The sequence below is a fragment of the Phasianus colchicus genome, chromosome 1 (genome assembly GCF_987193195.1).
Source record: "Phasianus colchicus chromosome 1, bPhaCol1.hap1.1, whole genome shotgun sequence".
Lineage (NCBI taxonomy): Eukaryota > Metazoa > Chordata > Aves > Galliformes > Phasianidae > Phasianus > Phasianus colchicus.
The window spans coordinates 89867483-89888223 of NC_143436.1; the positions used below are offsets into that span (position 1 = coordinate 89867483).

The following is a 20741-nucleotide window of genomic DNA, read 5'->3' on the forward strand; positions in this document are numbered from 1 at the left end:
CTTTCAGGCAATAGCTTGCTAGACCTCTTTTTTTTTTTTTCTTTCCCTCCCCCTCCCTCTGGATAGCAAGGTCTTAATGCAGTATCTGTTTACTACAATTCACCAAGAGGCACAATGTTCCTTGGCTTTTATCCAAACCATTTAGTTCACATACATATTGGAAAAAGCTGTCATGTCAGCAGCTGAGGTTGATATCAAGAGAGACAATAAGAGGATTAAGAGGTGGAAAGCTTTAGAATGCAAGCTACTGAATATTTCACAAGAAATGAAGCTGAAAGTGCTACTGATGCAAGGAGAAGGTCAGAAAGCTTAAATGCCTCAGGGATGGTTAAGAAATAATAAAGTAGCCATTAGGCATTCCAGATGTTGATATGCAGTTTTTACAATCTGTTTTCGTATCGACATGAGCATTGCACTGGGTGTACATCAGTGACATGCAGCACTTGCCAAGGGAATTTGTTGGGAGGTGTCTACAGCATCAAAACCCAGGAATGAACTGACATTTGAGAGAGCCTCTGAGGTTGATGCCTTGTCATTTAATCACTTGTTTTTATTAATGCTTGATGTGCATGGAATTCCACATCGTCAACTATGAGGGTTTGGTAAGAGAATTTAGTGTTTGATTTCACAAAGGTTGACTCCTCATCACAGTTACCCCTTTCTATCTGATTCTCTAATGAAATGGTTAGGTGGATCTTCTTATACCACCACCAAGACTACAGAGACTGAGGGGAAAAGGGACAGTGGAAGCATTTTACGGGGCATTACAAATATTTGGCAGTAAATAGACCAGACAGAGACAAGCCCAGGTGTTTTCTGTCGCCTTTTCAATGACAAGAAGCAAGGCACAGCAGGGGTCTCTCTTTAATTGCTTCATGCTACACTTCAATAATCTCACCTATAAATGTCAAGACATAGCTTGCCAATGGGCAATTCGAAGAACATTACTTTCTTGCAAAGCAGAGAAGGACTTAAGTATTACATTACCCTTTAACTTACAAGTATGACTGAAATTACCTTTCCTTCCCTCCCATCTCCAGCCTACCAGGGAGGCTTTAACAGACATGATGATAAATTTTATATCTTTATGTCTCTGAGCTCACGAAGCGCATCGATGAATTAATGCATTGTCAACATATAATTCCTGTTACGCTGTGTTTTTATGGCACATTTTACTTCATGACTTTCTGAAAACTTTTGCAAGAAATTTCTTCCCAGCATCCTGTTTAAGCAAAGATATTGTACCACAAAATGTAAAACAAAAATACCTTTTCTATTTATCTTGATTTGCTATTCCAGTCTTGCATCCAGGTGTGCTTTAATAACTCTTGAATTATAAACAATAACTTTCTATCCTTCATTTCTTTTTGCTTTAGAAATGGTAACTTGCTCTTTGATTAAAAAAAAAAAAGTCTAGAATTAAACTGGGAACTACTATCTGCTTTTTTTTTTTTTTTCCTTTACTTGAAAGTAATTACATTAAAAAATTATTTTCCTGTGTACAACTACTGAACTAGCATGGCTTTACATTGTGAAGTAACTTTAGCTAACAAGTTGTCCACAGTGTGATTTCTCTTTTATTCTTGATAGTTATTTTAAAGTTAGTTAGGAGCATACTAAAAAAAAACAAAATGCAATGCGAGAAATCTGCATGCAGAATAAAAGTTTTACAGGCATATACTCTTTGTTCATTGGAGAGGGTAAATGCACTGTCAGCCAAGACTGCTTCTTTGAGTAACTGGGCTAAAAGGACAATTTTAATCAACATCAACTAGCCACTAAAAGCTGGGTCTTCTGCACACTAGTTGAAATGGCTGGTGGATTATTATCTTTTTTTTTTTTTTTCATGGAACAATTAGTTTAAACAGATTACTCTTAAGGGAAAATGCCCTTTTTTCCCCAAAAGTAACATGTCAGTTCCGATACAAGTTTTTACATTTAGAAGCATTAGTTCTGGGCTATGGTTCACTGATTAACATGAGAAAGAATCCTACAATAAAGAGGAACATAGAAAACAAGACACGAGGCTCAGAGACTTCAACCTATGTCTTCATCATGCCAACTCACGTTTAGATAGCTTACCAGTTTTAGTGCTGTTAATTGTTTTATTCCTGCCAAGCAATCAGACAAATCACTGTACAGTTTGGCATTTACTTTTCTAAGCTTTGAGATACACTAAATATTTCCAGTGTTTTCTAGACATCAGTCATTGTAGCAATAGGGAAAGGTACCCAATTTTGGCTCAACTGAACACTTTTCCTCATAAGCAAACAAAAATAAAAATTGGAAAAAAAAAACCTAAGTGTTCTCTTTGTTCTACTTCATTCAGATTGTGCTAGATAAACCATTTCCACTTTTAAAGAAAGTGAATAAAGTTTGTCAAAGCTTTTACCAGCTAGCTGGGAGAGAATAGCTTGCTCACTCAGTCACTGATTATTCCACAGAAATAAAAACCATTTTTTTCTTAAAAGCATAATATTTACCAGACATTATCAAACATCTCAGTGCTTGCTGTGAAGCCACGAGTAGAGCTGACACAAATGAAACTCTTCCTAAGAAATAGAAGCATATAGCAGTAGTAAATCAAAAAAATGTGCAGTGCTAATGAACATGAGCAGTACCTCAAATTCAGGCATATGGGATCAGATGAAAGCAGTGTTGTCTGATGATTCAACTGTAACACATACATAATTATGAAGGGTTCTGTTAAGGACTTCTAAGCAGCAAAACGCTGATCAACACATCTAAACCCCTTTCTTCATTACATTTTAATCTTTTCTTCATATGTATTCGGTACATTTATTTCCAACATTTGAAATGATACTGTAATTATCAGGGCTGTTTGCCACTAAGTTAATAAGGCTATTGTATATTTTTTAAATCTAGTAAAAAAAAAAAAAAAAAAAAAAAAAAAGTGGTGATACTACAGTGGAACAATTTAAAACTGGAGCTAAGCAGATGTATTTTTGTAATTACTGAGATCAAGCCTGGTTTTATACCTGTGCAACTCCCTTACTCGTGCCTCTATCCCTGTCTCACCACTGTAATGAGATTTAAAACCAGGTCTTATCTTCCAAGTGCACATAAGGATCAGTTCATCCCACATTCAGCAACAGCAGGTGACAAGAGGATCGAAGCCAGATGAACAGACGGACTTCACAGAACAAGGATTGAACTTGACTGTGTTAAATACACCTGTGGCATAAGTCACAGCAATAATGGTTAATTCCCACTGCAGTCTGTCAGAGCACTAAAAATGCTCCACAGATTGCTCCAGTTGTAGAATTTTTCATATTTCTCATCTGGACACTAACTGTCCTGGTTTTATGACAGGACTATGAGATTTCAGGCTACGGTTAGAAGCTCAGTCCTATACGTCAAGTTCAATTCTTTTGGCTGTATGTTATTCAGCTTTTAAGAAGAGATAATAAAAATCGACATTACCACAAGTTGAAACGTGTTTGTTTATAGACATTAGAAATTGCTGCACTACATAAGTAGGAAGGGGATGACAGCACAAGATGCTACCAACAGCTTTATTGGTTTAACTGAGAAATGGTGTGCACACACCTTCCTTCCATGGCTTGTGTAGAGGAAACAGAGTCACCAGGTCCTGCTCAGACTACATCAGCCTTGCTTCATAAGCACTGCTTTAAATCCATGCAGGGCTCGCAACAACATACATTAATTTCTGGAAGAAAGTGAACTTAAAGGATTCTGCATTTCAAACTGCTTTAAGTTTCCTAAGTTGCATCCACCAGATTTGCCACATTGCCTCTGGCAAAAAGGCAAGAAAAACAAATGGAAGATTCTGGATGTGGCCTTATACTTCATCAAGAGGAACACTGTATTTATTTTTTTCCTTTGCAAGCTACTATTGCTCTCTCACACATCAAGAGTGATAGATTAGAGCAACCCCAAGAGCTGTCAGGTAATATCTACATCACAGCAAGATCAGAGAGCAGCAACCTCTCTGGAATGCTGTGACAATTTCTGGCTGCCACCACAAAACCTGCAGGTTATACTACCATAGGGGACTTTAAAGTAGAAATGTGATGTTTGTTTTTTTTTTTTAAAAAAAAGCAAAATGAAGAAAAAAAAAAAACACAAAACAAGACAGCAAAACCTTTTATACAATAGGAGGCAAGGTTTCAGAAAATGAAGTACTGACAGTCTCTTAGAAATTTTTCACACTGCTCCAGCTTCCTGTGCACTCTTATGCCAACATATTTTCCCTTACACTGTGGCAGCCACATGTAGGTGAATAGAGGACACAAATGCCAGAGTTATCAGAGAAGCTGAGTTAGCTACTCAGTTACACCCTTGGACCTGCATTTGAATTCAGTGGTTACAAATATAACAACTTAGAGCATCCAGATGCTTGTAGCACCTCTAACTTCACTGCACTGAAGACACTCATTATTCCATGAAAACCGGACACCGACCACATACAAAAATCAGACATAATATAAAGTTGTCGAAAACACAGAAAAACACTGTAAACACTCTGAGGACATCAGAAGTTCAGTTATCACAATCTTAACAACAAGAGGTGCATTTCTTAGACACTACAGTTTTGTGAAGGTCAAGGTCCTTTTGCAACTGAGGTGACCACTCAAAGCAGTGATTATCTGACTATCCAGGTCGCTGCCCTGCTTTTTGGCACCCCTTCTTAAACTTGTCACTGATAAAAAGAAAACTGCAGTTCTTGGTTTTGCTGGCCACTTGCCGTGTTAAGAAGACTGGAACATTTGGGCCTATGGGACTGAGACTCAATAGAAAGACTTGATGAGAATGTTTGGGTCACGGAGAGAGCAAGCCTGCTGACAGCAGAGTATACCCCAGAACTCAACCAAAGGGGGGGCAAACCATTGTGGTGACTTTTACCTGCTTCAGACATGGCTGTGCTGCCCAAACACCAAAGCAGAGAAAACTACCTTAACAAGTGGCACTCCCAGAAAGCACCTGAATTCTGATGGTACTTGGTGAAGTGGCCCAGCCACAAAAGGTGATGGGCACCACCAGATGCTCTCAAATTCTGTCCCACGGTCACTCACAATGGAGAGATTTCAACAGATGACCCCTGCTCCTGCTCCCACCTATTCTTCCTGCCCAACCAGAACTTCCCTGGAACATACTCCTCTGCAGACACCAGCCTCAGGATGCAGAGGATGAGCTCAGGACCCAGTCCAGAACTGCTCCTGGAACCAGCAAGACGAGTAAGTATCAGAGAAGAAGAGTTTTATATAGTGCTGTTCTACGAAATTATGGCAATGTAAAGTCTTCATTCCTTCTTCTGTGAAGAGGGCAGTGCTCCTGCACTTCGCAGTCATAAATATGAAAAGATCAAAAATGTTCAAGCACAAGAACAGCAGGACTGGACTGGTGGTGCTGTTCTACATGGGTGAGCAAGGGCACATCAAGAGCTCTGGTTGGAATAAAAACCTAAACTAAAGCTCATCTCCAAGCCAAAAAGGTGTAAATCGCACAGTCTTGCTGTGCTAAATACCTCTCCGTATGCCAGCAGGTTTACTTCAAAACATTCCAGGCATTTGAAGAGTGGCTAATAAAAGACCTGTTAACTTGCTCAAATTAGACCTCCCTGTAGCTCTTATTTCAATTCCACAGCACACAGATTTATATAAATTGCCTTCGCACTGTCACCTTGGAAAAGCAGGGGATAATGAATTCATGTCAGGAGGACAGTTTTGTGGAGGCAGGGTAGTCAAGAGGATGCACTTAGCAATTCTAGCATGCTGATGATGATTTTGGAGGGGATCCTCTCTGCACTGCCTGCAGCAGTCAGAACCAGAGTGCTGCCCCTGGCTCATGTGTGTGAACAATCCAAGTGCCATGCTGATGTCAGATGTCTTCCAAGAGTTGTGCTATTCAGAGGTAACAGGGCAGAATATAGAGAACAGAAACTGAAATAATGCAGCAAGAAATCAGCAACTGATCAAAAACACTGAAAAGCCCCAGTCATTTCCCAAAATGACTCCTTTCAATGACTGTTTCTGTGTTGAGCTGATAGCAGCACCTACACTGCAAAGAGTCCCATCTTCAGCATCCCTACCCATCTAACAAGCAAAAAACAGTGAGCAGAATTATGTAGCTGTGAGATAAAAACAAGGGAAGAAATTTTTCCCAAATAATTGTCAGGTGCGGAGTTCAACACATCCCCTAGTTCCGCTGTGAATTTTAAAACTAGTTACAAAACAGAGGTATTGAGAATCTATCAAGAAACATTAAACACAAACTATTACCTCTGGCTTCAAATCATTAAGGACAAGTTGCTGGTCACACAGCATGTATAAGGTGGAAACAGTAATTCAAATTTAACACAGCATGATGGGTATTATGCTGTGCTCCTAATGCACGCACTCTGGAAGATAACGCCTTCCCTTAATTTGCCTTTGCACTGCATCCTTGCTCTATGTACCTGTCCAAATGAGGTGGAGAATACCAAATACAATAACAAATCAAGGAAAAAGAGGATCTCAAGCTTTTTAAATTGTTAATACACATCTTGTTTCCAGTCCTTAAGGTAGAGCATCCTACAATGACATACACATTTTTTGTGCATGTTTTCAGTACTCTGTTTCAAGAAAAGACTTTCATGTTTTATTTTCTTTTAAAAATTACCTCACACTTTTTTCTCATCTCAAATCCAAGAAGATACCACGCAACACAACAGATGTTTTCAAAAACAGTGCCGAACACTGGTGTAGGCAGATACACTTCAGTAAAGTATGTCTTAGAGATGTACCGACTGAACTAATAAATTTTGATGAACTGAAACAAATGAGGAATTTAGTATTAAATCCACTAGAAGATGACAGATTTTTTCAGCAATTATACAGCAGTTTGCAAAGTCTGAGTGATAAGCATTATATTTAGATGGCAAAATTAGGTCAGAAGAATTAAGCTACTTGTTCTAAGACAAAAGCACAAATGTGAAGCAAGTGCCATAAAAGAAAAAGTATGTGTGATTTTCCAGCTCAAATTGTTCAACTATATCTTTCTTTTCATTCCCTAACCTGATCTTTATAGACTGTTTCCTACCTGCTTTCTTCTCATTTGTTTTAAGATATTCAGCTCCTCTACACCTCTGCATTTCTGATATTCTTGAAAGTTAGCCATTTTACAACTCCTCTATTGGTCAATGAACATACGTGCAACACTATATAGCCAGTGGCCAACAATCTTGTCTATTTACTTTTTAAAACAGACCCAGCATATTTTCATATTTTTCCTTTTTTCCCCTGATATCGTCCACATAAAGTAATCTATGCTTTGGTTATCTTTTTATCTTTTTTTTTTTTTTTTTGACTTTTCATTGGAAGAAAAAAAAAAATTATGGCACATCCTTCCCCTAAAATTTATGTAAGATTATACAATGTAAAAGGAAGAATGCTCTGATCTTTTCCTAACTTTGAGTTCTGTTTGAAGCCTACCTTCCAACTTATTGATAAGGCTGGTTCAATTTTGATAGCCTAACATGTCAGTTTACATAATCCTACTTTCAATTCCCTGTAACTCAATAAAACTTTTATCATTTGGTTTGATCTTATTTTAAACATGTCAGGTGTCTGTCTCAGGCTGAATTTTTTGGAAGCATTTCAACCAATATCTAGCTATTTCTGCAAATGAGACAAGGATGTGTAGGGAGAAAGTTAAACTTGCATTGAATATTTAGATGACAACTCCTTTAAAGCTCTTCATGCTTTTAACTAGGGAGCAGAAATTTGACAAGAGAGGGAGGGCATCATATGAAAATGGTTCGATGATTCATTCTTCCATATGAAAATTTGAGCCATTGGGCCAAGATATAAATCTTCAAAAAAATTACAGCCTGCATATCTGTTACTGATTAACAACTAAAATTCTACATTCAATGAACACATTCTCCTTCTTTTTTTTTCTTTTTTTTCTTTTCCTTAAGTGATAACCAGATTGCCTATATAATGTCCTCAAAGAACATCTGTCTCCTAAAAGTTTTTGAATGCAAGCCAGCTGGGCATATGCAATCCCTAACCCTCGGGTAAAATACAGCATGTGGGCTTTTTGTTTGTTTGTTTGATATTACAGGGTTTCATGAAGAACACTGACTATTCTGACAGCTGGTGAGACTGGACAACAGCAGGACTGTGGGAATAAGCTGGAATGTGGTGATTCTGACAGCTTCACGGCTCATGGATACAAGAAGGAGGATACATAAGGGAGGAAAAAACTGAAATAAAACTGGGAAATCATTCTTCGTGTGAAATACTAACAGATTATTCAATCTAAAGAAGTTAAATTTCATGGACACAGTATCATCTGATACAAAACTGGCAGAGGAAGCAACAAGAGAGAAGACCAATCATGGGGAAAGAAGACAGAGTTAGGCAGGCTGGAAAAAATAAAGTGTAGGACAAGAGCAAGGCCAAAATCAGTCATGGAAGAGAGGGTAGAAGGATAGGGGATGAAAGAGTGAAAAATAAAAAGGATATTTTGTGTCCTGGTTTTATTCAACTGGGGAGACTTGCTGCTTCCCAAATCTTCTGTCCTCTCCTAAACTAGCTGACGACTGGCCTGGTCTGTAGCAGCGTTGTGTTTTGGTGTGACATTACCCCCAACACATGATCTCACTGGAGGACTTCCTGTGCCTTTCAGGAAGTCTTTCTCTGTAAGAGTCAGAGCTTTATTCATAAAAGATATGGGAAATTGGGATTCTCCAGCACACATTACAGATCTTATGGTGGAAACTGCAAGCACAAGAATGAAACTTTAAGTTCTGAGAGCCTAGACTTAGAAAACTCAGGATCATTTATGATCCACGGTCTCTGTTTCTTTTATCATTTTTTTTAAGAACTCCTCCTGCTCTTAGAAAACAAGCAAACCACCTCTCATCTCATCCTCTTGCTTCCTAAAATAATTAGAGTAGAAGATACCTTGTGTCTATGTGGCCAGTCCATATCTCTCTCTCACCTGTTCTCACTTAGCATGAAGTCTTAGTGGCTGCTGTCATCTCTTTGGATCTAGGCCGCATCACTGACATTTTTCCCCTTTAGTAGGAGATTGCACATTAAGAAACAGGGAACAGCAATGAATATGAAATCACTGGCCAACGTTTTTTCTTTCATATATTATACTACAATATGTATAATGAAGGGGAAAAAAACCTGAGGGAGGCAAACTGTAATAGAAATGCAGGTCTGTGTAAAACAGAGTTGTGGAACAGATTGGAAAAGATAGTGCAAGTTAAAAGAATAGCTATAGTAGGCTTCTTTGAATCATATTTCTTGCGGATCTATAGTTGCTGACAGTCTCTCTGTCAGAAAAACCCATTTCAACCATTGATAAATGTCTCATGCCTTACACTTCTAATGATAGACCACAATAAATAGAGAAAGAACAAAAGAAAGAAGGAAAAAGACAGACAGAAGAAGGAGAAAGAAAGAGAGGAAGGGAGAAAGAAAGAAAGAAAGAGAGAAAAGAGAGAGAGAAAAAGAAAGAAAGAGAAAGAGAGAGAAGGAGAGAGACAGAAAGGAAGGAAGGAAGGAAGGAAGGAAGGAAGGAAGGAAGGAAGGAAAAGGAGAAGAAAGGAGAAGAAAGGAGAAGAAAGGAGAAGAAAGGAGAAGAAAGGAGAAGAAAGGAGAAGAAAGGAGAAGAAAGGAGAAGAAAGGAGAAGAAAGGAGAAGAAGAAAGAAAATCTCATCTAGCACTTAGTTTAGTAGTTCAAATGTGAGGAAGGTGCAGAAGGCTGATCTCAACATCATAAATTTGGTAATGAATGTTTGTTGTTGTTAACATGACTCCAGGGTGCAGAACACCTGCCCTTATGCAAAATTACTTTTTTTTTTTTTTTTTTTTTTTTTTTAGTTGTTTGTTTAAGAACAGCTTCACTATAGCTATGAGAATTGGTTTAGTGCAAAGTTAGTATTTCCACTGCTAGGCCTGCTGTTCAATAGCCAGCCATTCATTCAGCCTACCCTTGTGTAATGACAAAGCCAATGAGACTCTGTAAATATGAGGGCAGCTCTAAAAGTAATGCCTCCTATTTTATTATTTTGGCCCATGACATCAGAGGCAGGTGGTGGTGGTATGGAAATTGAATATTCCCAATAATATGTCCTTACATATTGCTGCAATGCAACAGATGGCAGCAGAGGGGCAGTCTGACAAAATACCATCTGACACGGAAGTACAGATGAACTAAAGGTGTGTCACTGAATTCCTCCATGCAGAAAAATGGCACCCACTGACATTCGTTGATACTTACTGAACATTTCTGGAGACCAAACAGTGGGCGCGAGCACAGTGAAGTGAAGGGTGGCATGTTTCAGCAGTGGCAACAACATTATGAAATACATCCACGTTCCAAATGGCCATGCACTGTTGTCACACAGCATGAAATGAAGAACATCTCAATCAGCTCATCTGTGCGAATCAACAAACTGTGGTGCCAGTGTTGAAAAACACTTTTTTGTAGCTGAGAACTCGCACAATTAAAGAGTAATATTGTAGTCTTTGTATCTGTTCTAGTTTCCATGGAAGTAAGTAGAAGGCATTACTTTCAGGGTAAAGTACATATGTACATATCCAAATGACATTTTGCTTCCCAGCAAACTTTTGCTCCATTCACAGTCTGGAATGAATGGCTCTATTGCAAGTGTAAGGACAAAATACTGTTGTCCATCACTGTGGAATCTGGTCCCTGACCTGTAACGTCAGCAAGGTCCAACTCCCTGATGTGCACAAAGGTCTTCACGTCTGCATTGGTGAACTGCAGATCATCACATCCTAATATGCGATAGAGCTCAGTTTTTCTCTTGTCTGTTGTCATTGGCATTGGTGAGCTCATTAAGATAAAGTGCTCTGCAATAAAACAACTGTTATTTATAGTTGTATACAAAAAGGCAAAACTTAACAGGAGTGGTGGGAAAAGTAAGACAGCATGAACTCAGTGTTCCATGCTCTATAGTTTCCCAGCATTAGAAGAGACTATGATTTGTGCCCAGTTCAGGGCAGCAGGTCCCTCCATCCTTTTCTTATGTTAGTCCTTTCTCAGCCAGTTTTCTCATGTTTTTATTCTCAATGCAAATATTACATAGCTTAAATATACTGCATACTTAGGCAGCGTTCTCAGAACAGGTTGATTCAAACACCATTTCCCACCATTCATATTCACATCTGACAATAAAATGCTCACGTCCATTACTGCAATAAGGGAAAAACAATCATGCAGAAGACTGACTCTTAAGACACCTGCTGTGTTCACTGCACAGAACAAGCCCGATGTGCTATTTTGCATTATAAAGCCTATGCAGAAGTTAATGTACCCACACAATAATGAGTCATTATATCTCATTAGAGGCTCAGTTTGCAAAGTCCAAAGTGTACAAACAGAGGCATACAAGACAAATCTGAACTAAGCACTGTACCCTGCCCTCTGCCTGCACCAGTGGTTCACAGGTATCTGGTAAATGATTTATAAACTCAAAGATAACAAAGTATAAAACTGTAAAACCACCTCTGCTTTATGAAGCAAGCACTTTCTGGATGATCTGCGATGTCTCTGAAAATGTTTCAAATTTTGGTGTCTGCTCTGCTGCTTACAGGTAAGTGCACGGCACCCTGTCTCATATCAGTCCCTTCTGGCTTGTTAAATATGCAGCTGGCAAAAAAAAAAAACCCAAAACTGACATGATATCACCAGAACAGTCCTGATGGGAGATAATTAATGGGAAATCACTGCAGCAGGGACATATGGGAGAGTGGGTGATCACAAGACTGCATAGCAAAGTCTGTGAAATACAGTATTGATTCTGCTCCTTATGATTACTTCAGAATCTCTTGCCACTGAGCCTTTCAGGTGTTACAAGTTGAGGACGCTTTCCCAACTGAAAGAGAATCTTACAGGATGTTTTCTGATCTGCTAAAATTTTTAAGAGAGCTAAGTGCTTTTTTTTTTTCCCCCCCCCTTTATCTCCTGGAATCTTTCCTAAACATTGTTCTGCTCTCATCGTTATCATTTATTGCTCATAAGAAAACACAAACAATTAACACACATCTGCTTCATAAGTGATTTCATGATGTCTTGGGATGTCTGATTCAAAATTGCCTAAGGGGACCTGCCTTTTATTTATTCATTTATTTATTTTAAGTTCTCATGTTTTCTGATTACTGGGCCTTTACAACACCTAAAAATCAAAAATCACTCTGTAAACTTTGGAACAGTATGAAAATGGATGGAGCAAGGTTGCAGCACCAGCAAGGCTGAAAAAATGCTTTTCTCAAACAAGCACACACTGCTACAGTCCATGCCCACTTACTTATTTCTCACTAAATTAGAACAAAGTAGGCAGGCATTAAGTGACTATAGACTTCCTGGGTGATTGCCTGTACCATGGAAAGATGCTCCATCTATGCATGCATTAAAAGCATGATCTGCGTGCTTGAAGAACCTTAAGAACTAAGGCAAAAATGGCGTAGTATTGACAAATATTTAATCAGAAATACCAGTTCTGTGAATTGGAGCCTCTTTCTCTAAGATTAGGCTGCAAAGAGGCTCTGCAGAAAAGGAAGGGAGGTAGAGGGAGCCTCTGTCTTTCTACCGCCTGTTAGAGTGCAAATTAGACACCTTCCTCTCCCCTTATCTGCACTTCCTGATCTGCTGTGCATCTGAGCTTGGACTGTTCCTGAGTACTTGTCTGTCTGCTCAAACCTGACCTCCTTCCCATGAAAATTCCACTTGGAATTAAATAGGGAGGACAGCACCCTGCTGCCCTTCATGTGGAAGGCTCTTATCTTTGCTCCTTTTTGAGTCCGTCTTCCACAACAGCCTTGCTTGCTCTCCTTCCTGGGTTCCTTTTTTAAAAAGTGAGAACTACTTACTGCTGATTTCTAACGAGCTCTTAAAAGTTCTTATTTATCACTGGCAACAAACAGTTCAGCTTTTCATTAAATGTGAATCCTTTCAGCAATGGAGAAGGCGGTGGTGAATTAAAACAGAGTCTGCAAGGCTCACTGATGATAAACTGACACTTCATCACACCCTCAGCTCAGCCACTATAAATCACTCCTCAATACTAGACCACCTCCACACCTCTGGGAACAGGCTTGCAGGGCTGTTTGCTGGCCCTCTTTCTCTAATCTCCGCACAGTGCAGCAGGAATGGATGCAGCATGGGAAGTGATGTGTTGGCACTGGGATCATTGCCGAATGGCCTCAGATATCTCACTGGCGTGTCCTGTTCATTCACTCAAAGTTGAACTGATAGCCACGTGTGGATTTAGGAAGGACTTTTCACGGAGATCCGCTGAGCAGGACCTCTATGTTTTAACCCTTTGTTGCAGGGGAAATAATTCCTTCCCTAGAATTATCCAGTAATTTTGCCAAATTCACCTGCTATTTTACCATACCTGACAACATTCCTGATCCCAGTGTGAACCTCTTAGCATCACACCGACAGTACGTTCAACACATAATTTTGCTTAGTGTCTGTATCTTGACTGCCTTTGCTGATGAGGGAATAAGGTATCTCTAATGATTCTTCATGACTGAGCTCTCCCTTCCAGTTCAAGTTCTGCGCTGTAGAATTAAGAATTGTCAAAGAATAAACACTACAGTACTTTAAAAATGGAGATCAAAATTTTACAGCCTACAAGGATATGCACGGTGTTGAAGCATTTAACAATTGGTGACTTTATACTATGTAGTTGACAAGTATTAGAAAATCTAATTTAAAAGCCTGCTACTTTCCAAACACTTCAGGATACATAGCCCATGTGCATGCACACTTTTTTTTTTTTCACCATTTGCCAAAGCAACATTCAAACATTTGATTTGAGCTTAGTTGTGTTTTTTGACTGGAAAAGGCAAAGAAGATAGCCTGCAGAATCCAAAAAGCTGCTCCTGCAGCCATCCATTCAAGTATGTGACAGACAACAACTCTAAAACCTAAAGAAGTACTTCCATGGAAACAAACCAGCCACTTCCATGCTTTACTTTTAGTGCTTATACTGTTGCGCTGTGGTATGCTGAGTCCTTGGGTGTTGCAAATAAATTGATCAAAAATGTAAAATATCTCAGAAATAAATAAGAATAAATAAGAATCTTTTAATTCATAAAGATGCTTTACATATGATTGGAAGGTTATCTGAGAAAGACCAAAAAACTCCAACAGAACTCAACAGCCCAAGGCCAAGTCCTTGGGGTATGACTTTGTGAGTCATTTCTGAATTTAGACAGCTGAAGCGTGAGGGTCCATTCTGGCCCATTCCTAACTTTAAGGCATGCACCTGAGTTGCAATGTTAGATTTACCTTTTCAAAGTTCCCAACACGTCAGCGTCAACAACGTCAGCAAGGTTGAAGTATCCAAGGCTGATGCTTAGTTCTGCTCAGGTGCTGGCTTTAAGTGCTGATAACACCATCAGCCTTATCCCGTGAGCTGACATTTTGACCAGGCAATCACCAAAGCTGATAATAAGAATTACTAAGCTAAAAGTAAGGGAGTCGGAGCAATTACTGACGTTTGACATTTAAGTTCCACTGATATAAATAACTTCAGCAACAGGTTTTCAAGTTGTCAGAAACTTGAAATACTCTTCAGAAATGAGAGAGAAACAAATAGCTCCAGTTTATATGAAAATGTCTGCAGAGAAAGATTGAAGCGTTGCTAAGGAATTGTCTTTTTTTGTACATATCACAGCAGATCGGACACAGATCACTTCTCCCTGTGGTAGATGTACACAAGTAATAGATTGTGGTACCAAGCCATGGCTTCACTCCTCACCATTCACACAGCACTGCTGTTTTGATTTAAAGAGTGCCTGGGTAAGGGGAAGAATATCCTATCCTAAAACAAGTGTACAGACTTGTCATTTTATCATTCAGCTCTACCATCAGACATGTAAATGATGGCTTGCCTTCTCTCTCCAAATACTGCTAAGAACACAATGGCTCCTACTTCTCAGCTTTCAAGAGGAAAAAAAATCAATTAAATGGGTTCCTAAATAGGCAAAGGTGCCAAAATTTAATCCCATCCTCACATTTTCTCTGTGTGGTAACATCATGATGCATTCAGCTGGTTAAAGATGGCATTGTTCTAGGAAGATTTTGCAGTTGTATCTAGCTCAGTATCTTCCTTTCAAAAAGTTTATTCTTGCACAGTAGAGTTCAATTTCTGCTTAAGCCTCATGTTAAGAGATTTTAATTCAGAACAATTTATGATGCATGCACGTTGATTTTATATTTTACATACAATTTTCTTGCTATGCTGTAATATTTTTCAAAGTTATTATTATTATCTTGGCATTCATAGCTATTTCATATACCTTTTCCATACAGTGCTCTTGACATTCAACACTATTAAATATGTGTTTGCTGTTTTGACAGGCATGACAAAAGTTTACCACTATTTCTGCTCTCTCAGGTTTGGCGTTATACCAGTTCACCCTATTCCAAACAGAGATATTGAGAAAACACCATAGCAGTAATGGCTGCTAGCAGTTGTTCCCACTGGACAGTCTTTTGAGGTGTAGGGACAGACAAAACTATCTGCTGAAGGCAGTAATTACACGAGTTAAGCATCTGCTTGCAAAAAACAGCCCATTTTTTTCCTATTATTATTTGCTTTTCATACAAGAATGTTGAGTGAATCTCCAGAGATGATGAAAGGAGCTACTCTAGCTGGTAACAGCTGATACAGTCCTTGCAACAGTTCACTTCTGCACGCATTCCTTCTGTTTTCCCTTTGGACCATTAATCCTTAAAAATGCTTTTCAAATAACATTTTTATAAGAGAAAAGAGGGATAAGAGTATTGAATGAAAACATTAATGTACGATGTGTCTCACAGTTCTTAACAGTAGGTTAACTTTCTCTCTCTACAATTTGAATTTTTTCCTGTTTTTCAGCTCAATTTTATGCCATGTGAGTAATTTCATTAACTCTTATCTACCCACCTGCTCCTAACTCCCTCTAGCTTCATGCCAAATGCTCTGCAGCAATGTTTCTGAGCTACTCTTCTGCAAGATGGGTTGCATGTGTGGCAATCTAAAGTCCTTCAGGAACACTCTTCAACTTAAACTCAAACACCAAATTCATTCACAAACATTTAGTAAGGCATTCAAAAGGTGGCGATAAATTATACCCAGTTTGAGAAACTTAAACTGAGGCAAGGCACATGTCTGTATACTTTATTCAGAGGAGCAACTCGTAGATCTGGCAGCATCAGAGCAGATGTCCCTATCCATGCAATCTTTCAGACCTTGCTCTCACAGCTCTGCCAGAACACAAACATTTCTTACTGGATACAGGTGCAGTCAGAGGAGACAGTGTGTCAAGAACAGAAAGTTAATACTGTTAAAACACAGCACTCTGCACCAGAGGAGCCAAGGCAATACCTCACTGTCCCACCAGTGCAGCTACAAGCTCACTCTGTGAAGATGCTGGCAGTGGGGAAAGGAAACACAAAAACCCCGAGCTGCTGAATGATCATTTTTTGTAGCTCACCACGAAGCCAGAAGGCCAAAGCTCAGACTGGTGATAAAATTTAATGTTTAATGGCCCTTACTAACTATATATATATATATTTAAACAAAAGTGCAGCCTGCTACAGAGCCAATTGCCAATCCCAGTTCAGTTATCTCAGTCCAGAAACATAATCATGACTTTACAAAATATTTAATACCAAAAGAACTCCCAGATTCACTAAAGGAAAGTTAACAACTCATAGATTTTCTACTGAATAATAGTAAGTTGCCAGAGAACTAAAGAAATTTGGCATGAGATTAGTTTTATCTTGCACAGCTCTGGAACAGTCCTGTAGAAGCTTAATGGACAAATGAAAGAAAAATCATTTTTCTTTCTGAGGCCAAGCTTTTTTTTTTTTTTTTTTTTTTGGCTATGAAGAGAAACAGCAAACATCATGCCCTACAATGCTGTTTCCTATAAGCATTTGGCATACATTTTTCTATTTGAAAAGCTGAAGAGTGACCATATTTGTTGGTGGTCAGCAAAGCTGGCAATAATAGCAAAGGATCTGATTCTATTGAGCGTAGTGCATGAAAGCAAATGTTTGATGTTTTCAGTTTTCCTTCCTAGGAAATCATGAATAAGAACACTGGAGAGTGGTCAGCGAGGCAGCAGTTTGCCCTGCCCTGCTGTAAGATGCTACACACATGAGTTCAAGTTCTTGGCCCATCTGTACTGACTGTGTGCAGGGCATCCTCAGGGGTCCACTTAAACCCATTCAGCCAAGTTGCAGCTCAGTTGTTTGCAGATCCCGGCCTCAGTTCAGCTGACTTATCAGTGTTTAAACTTAATTAGCAGCTCATTAAAAATTATAAGTTTCAGACTGAAGTGCTATTTCAGAGCAGTTTAACCCCAAATGAATTTCAGTCTCAAAAACTGGAGACTAACAGAAAAGTCATTTCCTGTACCAAAGCCTTTCATATGAAATTAATGAGAATTTCAGCCCTTTTTCCTTTGGCAAAATTGTCATTTTAAAAAGACCTACAACAATTCTGCATCTGGGATGACCTTAAAAGCAGTATGGTAACAAGATGTACAGTATCCTTTCCTTACAAAATCATTTCTATGCATGTAATTTCTATACCACTGCAAATGAGAATAAATACATCTAAACTAGGAACATAGTTAAATTCATAGGTAAGTTTAGGTGCATTTTCTTGAAACCTAGGTTTCTCAGTACACCTGAGACCTATGCAACACCAATCTTTTTTTTTTTTTCCTGTCAAAAAGTCTTTTATTAAAGATAAAGTAGTACTGCAGTTTGATTGCAAACGTATCTAACTGGATATGACAGGAGACAATAATTTATAGAAGGTGTATTAATTTCAGGCTTAAAAAACATACCAAACCAAAGAAAACTTTCTGAAGCTCTATAGTAAGACTATCTTGGGCTTCTTTTAAATAAACCATCGGTCCAAAGAAATTTTTATGGAGTACAAAATATGTGGGGTTTGTTTGTTTGTTTGTTTTTAAAGTGCATATTCTAAAAATATTTTCCTAATGTTACACATATTGCTCAGTTACCATTTCAGGTGCTCTTGGAATACCTTTTCTGACAGAAGAATCAGCAAATCAGTTCATACGACTTAAACGACAAATACCATATTCTCACAGCTACTGGGACCCAAGCAGCAGCCAGAATGCGTGGGGATACTCAGTGGCTGAGCAGGTATTTCTTCCACCTTCTTCACCTACTGAAAAAGAAAAAAAAAAAAAAAAAGCAAGCAAATCCTAAAGTGCAGGTCTAGGACTGGCAAAAAACAGGAACCCTTTGGGGGCAAGAGAGGAAACTTATCGTGTTATCAGAGCAAGCACTTCACAGTCACATGTGGTATTCATTCAGTATCAAAGCTCTGAATGCTCTTTTTCTGTTTTGATCTACTTCAGATTAGTGAATCGTGGGCAGCTCTGAGAGACACAGCACAGTACTACATGGATTTGGGATCTTATTCCTTTGATCCTTCAATTGCCAGGTACGATGGGGCTTCTCAACAGAGTATTTCACAGACTCACAATGCATGTGCGTACCTGAGTAAGTAAAACTGTCAGATACAAGAATGCTAGCAATTGTATCTCAGTGGCATAATTTTAATGCCATTTGTTTCTGTTTATAAGAGGCATCCTGGAAAATTAAAGATTTGTCTTCACTGTCTCAGTTTTATGGTTATTTAAATGAAGTCATTTTATTGTGCTAAGCTCCTTCTTAGGAACGCTTTGAAGGAATTTTGTAAAGTCATGAAGAAAAATGTGTCTTTTTAAAAGTCCACAAAATCTAAATTGCAGCAATATAGCCTTCATAGTTGATTTACAAAGCAGATGGAAAGCAATTCCTGAAAAGAAAAAGGGTTAAAAAACCAAGAACAATGCATTTATTTCAGTAACAAAACTGTATTCAGTGCAAAATAAAAGCTTGGCTGAACTAAACAAAGAATGAGACATAGCAGTTGGCAAAAGCAGCATTTATACATCAGCTTACAACTACATGAAATAAAGTGTCTTAGATCATCATTGAGGAATTATTTATGACTGTGCTAGAACATATGCATTTTTTGGGACATCATTTTGTCCAATTTAGGGAAAAAATACTAGATGACTACATTTAATAAGCACATTGCAGGGCACACACATTATTCCCATTACAGATTTTTCATACCAAGATAGTTCATTCTAGGAAAGGACAGGAGTGGGTAGAAGTCATCTCATGCAACTTCAAATTTCAATGCTTAAAACAGTAGATAAAAAATAGCAATTTAATTAGTCTACCTGTACCCACCAATAGGAAAACAGGTAAACTTAATGTACTTTAAATTGAATATGCTCTGTTTTAAAATTAGCTTTCGTTTTGAAAATGGGTGAAAATGTTCATTTTAAAATAAGGGTTTTTCTGAAAAGCACTTTTTATAAGACAAAACTTAATTTGGAATATGGAGAGTCTCAGATTGACCTTTGTAAGACTGTTGCACCTGAAGGCTGGAGAAGAAGCAAAGTGGAAAAAATAGCTAGAAGTCACACTTTCCTTGTCAAGCATTCAGCTGACATACTTGGGCAAATGAGAGGAATCAGGATATCCTCTCACAACTTCCAAAAATGATATGGGTAGCAATGTGCTGGGATGGCAGTGCATTTGTCTCATGATGTGTGAAATTACCTGAAGTCACTTTACTTAGTTTTCTTGGGAAAACAAAACAAAAAAATGCCCAAACCTGTCTTTTCCATGAGGAAAAATTATTCAGACAGAAAATATCTAACTACCTCTAATTATAAGTTGCCCAATCCATGTGTCTGAAGGCTGTGATCCTGACAGCTGTCAGGCATGCTGCAAGATGAATTATTCCTCCAGAATGATAATCCTCATGATTGCCATATGACAGGATTATAACTAGTTTACAGAAACACATTTGTAGGCACTCCTACTGAAGCACATTTATGATTTCAGAGGGAGTTTGGATAAGTCCTGGACTGAAATCAAGTTCACAATGCTAGCGTGGCAGAAATTAACATCCGGAACTTTTATGAAGGCATATTGTAGAAAAAAAACATAGCCAGAAGTTTTGAAAAATATTTTTGGATAGCAAAACAATGATTTCTGACCTCATTGCTCATGATTATTTGCATTTCTGAGGTAACCAAGAAAAGCAGGCCTATAAACCATATGCAAAAATCTGTTTCAGGGGCCACACTCCCAAAACAAATGTTGCAAATCTGAAGACCAGAGCTGCTGACAGGATCTTGAAATAATTCTGCAGACTTATTTACTAAAGCCATTTTATTCCATCTTTTCTAGTGACAACATCAGGTCTTACATGGACATGCTACAGCAGTCTGGGACGCACCTCCGACAACAGAGTAGGACAAACAATTAAATCCTACACATCTCGTGACTGGCAATATTAGGACTTGGAGTGTTATCTATTTGCCACAAATTACTTTCTCTCATACCACAGTCTAAACACCACAATTCACACACACAGTCTTTCTCAATGCCACCTATTTTGTGTGAAGAAGTAGTAGAAGTGGGATGTAAGCCACTTGAATAAAGACATGAAGACTTACCAATTAGGTTAAAACAAACGAAAACAACAAGAAAAAAAAAACCTAATAAGTTTGTTTTCATGTAAAGTTTTTTTTATTTTAACTATATATATATTTTTTGCAATAGAAAACCACATCTTTATTTCTCAATATTTCACTTTAACTGGATTTCTGAAAGGAAATTAAAA

The 20741-nt window shown here is 38.3% G+C and overlaps 1 protein-coding gene across 1 annotated transcript; it reads left to right on the forward strand.

Moving 5' to 3' along the window:
- Positions 1 to 11530: 11530 nt before the first annotated feature.
- Positions 11531 to 20526, forward strand: C1H3orf85 (chromosome 1 C3orf85 homolog). Its single transcript, XM_031613127.2, has 4 exons — positions 11531 to 11603; positions 18042 to 18190; positions 18409 to 18494; positions 20306 to 20526. The coding sequence occupies exons 1-4, from the start codon at positions 11555 to 11557 to the stop codon at positions 20382 to 20384; spliced, it is 363 nt and encodes a 120-aa protein (XP_031468987.2). The 5' UTR covers positions 11531 to 11554; the 3' UTR covers positions 20385 to 20526.
- The last annotated feature ends 215 nt before the right edge of the window (positions 20527 to 20741 follow it).